Source organism: Belonocnema kinseyi, chromosome 2 (assembly GCF_010883055.1).
Source record: "Belonocnema kinseyi isolate 2016_QV_RU_SX_M_011 chromosome 2, B_treatae_v1, whole genome shotgun sequence".
NCBI lineage: Eukaryota > Metazoa > Arthropoda > Insecta > Hymenoptera > Cynipidae > Belonocnema > Belonocnema kinseyi.
In genome coordinates this window covers 116,070,137-116,072,637 of record NC_046658.1, presented here as the reverse complement: position 1 = coordinate 116,072,637, position 2,501 = coordinate 116,070,137, and the positions used below count along the sequence as shown (strand labels likewise).

General features: G+C 32.3%; 1 protein-coding gene across 1 annotated transcript in view; it reads left to right on the top strand.

Moving 5' to 3' along the window:
• The first annotated feature begins 817 nt into the window (after positions 1–817).
• The window catches only part of LOC117182954 (glutenin, high molecular weight subunit PW212-like), a 2,708-nt gene continuing 1,024 nt past the window's right edge, over positions 818–2,501 (top strand). Inside the window, exons 1-2 of the mRNA XM_033376071.1 lie at positions 818–866; positions 1,764–2,438. Coding sequence (XP_033231962.1) covers positions 818–866; positions 1,764–2,438 — 724 coding nt within the window. The remainder of the gene's footprint in view (positions 867–1,763; positions 2,439–2,501) is intronic.

Sequence of the window (2,501 nt, the reverse complement as noted above, 5' to 3'; positions counted from 1 at the left end):
TGCAAACTTTTAGTGGGTCATGTATTTGTGTAAGTGAGGCACACAATAAATATTACGCACAGTCCTAGAAGTGACCAAACATCTGTAAATCTTACGTTTGAACCAAACATGGATTTACACGCTAAAAAGGGTTATTTTTTATTGTCTTCAAATGTAACACTGTGACCCCACGGGTTTTCTTATCTATAATTGCCTACATTTTTCTTCAAACAAAATTTTTTTTCTTTCGAATAGTTATTTTGTCATTAAGGATTTGGAAATATTTTTTTCCTATTTCATATTGTTGGAGCATATCTCGTGTGTTTGTTTACAACCAAGAATATGTGGAGGTGTATTTTAGGGTCTGTCCTTTAAGGGTTAAAAGCGGTTCCCATTTCTACTTTATTTTGCCGAAAAAATGTAGTCCTGTACTATAAATTAGAGCGCAAAATTCCTAGTGCCATACATATATTAATTTATATTAAGTATAACAAAATGAAGGCAGAGAATATTGATGAAATATCTTTCCATTTATCTTAAGATTGCTGGTGCAATGTTAAGTTACGTGTATAACTTAGATAAATTTAGGACTTAATGCGTCATTCATGTTGTAAAATTAAACGACAAAAATACGTAAAATGGAAATTTTCAAGTCTTATGTAAGACAGATATATGAGTTAATAAATTATATCCTTCCATAGGATAATTTTAATTCGGCGTGAGATATTTCATGGTTTATAATGAGATAACGATTAGTCTATATATAAGTCCGGATTCTTCCAAAATTCATCATTTTCATCGCAAATCTAGAAAATTCAGTTTTCTCTAATTTGAGAAAATGAAGTTCTGCCTTGCTATTGCACTTTTTTCCTGTGCGATTCTTGTTGGTGAGTATAATAAAATAAATTATGGAATGAAATTTTTCATCCCATTCTCAAAATATCGACCTTACGTGAAGTCTTCTATCATGGATTTAGTTTATAAACATTTCCGAGACTTATTAATTTATTTTTATAATATTTCCAATATTTCTGATATATCGAGATTATTTGTATTGAAACTCATGTATTTTTAAATAGATAAGGTAATATTTTTTCTTCGTCGATATCTTTCAGATTATTTCTTTATTTTTCATGATTCAAAATATGGGTTTTGAGTAGCCGAAAAATAAAAAAATAGTAAATATATTTTCTCGGAAGAACGTTACTTGTCCTATTCGTTTTTGATATCCAAACAAAATTATTAATATTTCAGTATAGAATTGGATCATAATCTATTAAATTGTATATTAAATATTTTTCTTACTTGAAGAAAGCATTCGATTTTATAAGAAGGTTTGTTAACGAAAAGAGAAATCTCAAAAGACACCTACGACTCAAAAATCAAAAATCAAAATTCAATTATAAGAATTAATATATGTATTTTTTCAACCTGAAAATCGTTTGAAGAATTTGGAAATCGCCAAAATTTTTCAGGATAAAAATGTTTCTTAGAAGGGAGGCTAGAGAAGGTTCTACAATAAGGGTGAAATCAATACTGAAATAGTTTGTGCATAAACATTGAATGGCTAAATTCTTCGCGAATGAAAAATTTGTAAAGATTAATTTTTTCATTGTTTTAAATCTTTTAATATTATATAAAATATTTATAAATTTGTGGCTTATTTTAAAGTCTGAAACAGTCAAGGTGAGTTGCAGAAGCTTATTTTTTCCATGTATGTAATATTTCCGTTTAAATTGCTCTTTAACCTTGTAGATTAATAAAATTCTTTTCGCCTGTTACAGAATTAGGTTCGTCGCTGCCGATTGAAGATCCTGCTACTGATGATCCTTCAATCGTTCCTAAGAAAGCTCAACAATTTAGAAATCCTGGACCATTATCGCAGCCAATTGACAATGCTTCTACTGATGCTCTTCCCAGCCATGCTGAACAGGCTGATCAATTAAAAAAGCCAAGTGGTGATTCTCTTACTGCTGCTCCTGCCAGCAATGCTAAACATACTAAACAAATGAAAAAGCCAATTGGCGATTCTCTGACTGATGATCATGCCAGCGATGCAAAGAAGGATGGACAATCTGGAAAACCAGGACAATTGGAAAAGCCTGTCCAATCTGGAAACGCTGTCTCTATAAATCATGAAAATAAACACAAGCACACCTCACATAAACATAAACAGCATGGCCATCATGGATACACTAAACACGATGGACATCAAGATCGTCACATACACCATGGACATCATGGGCCATCTGATAAAGCACGAAAACCAGTACAATCAGGAAAACAAGATCAACCAGCACAACCGCTAACATCTGCAAAATCAGGAAAACCAGGGAAATCAGGTAAACCAGTAGTACCAGAACAATCAGAACAATCAAGAAACCCAGTTGAACCAGATCAATCGGCACAACCAGGAAACTCAGTACAACCAGATCAACCAGCACAATTACCAAAATCAGGCAAATCTGGGCAACCAGGAAAACCAGGAAAATCAGGAAAACCCGTAGTACCAGAACAACAAG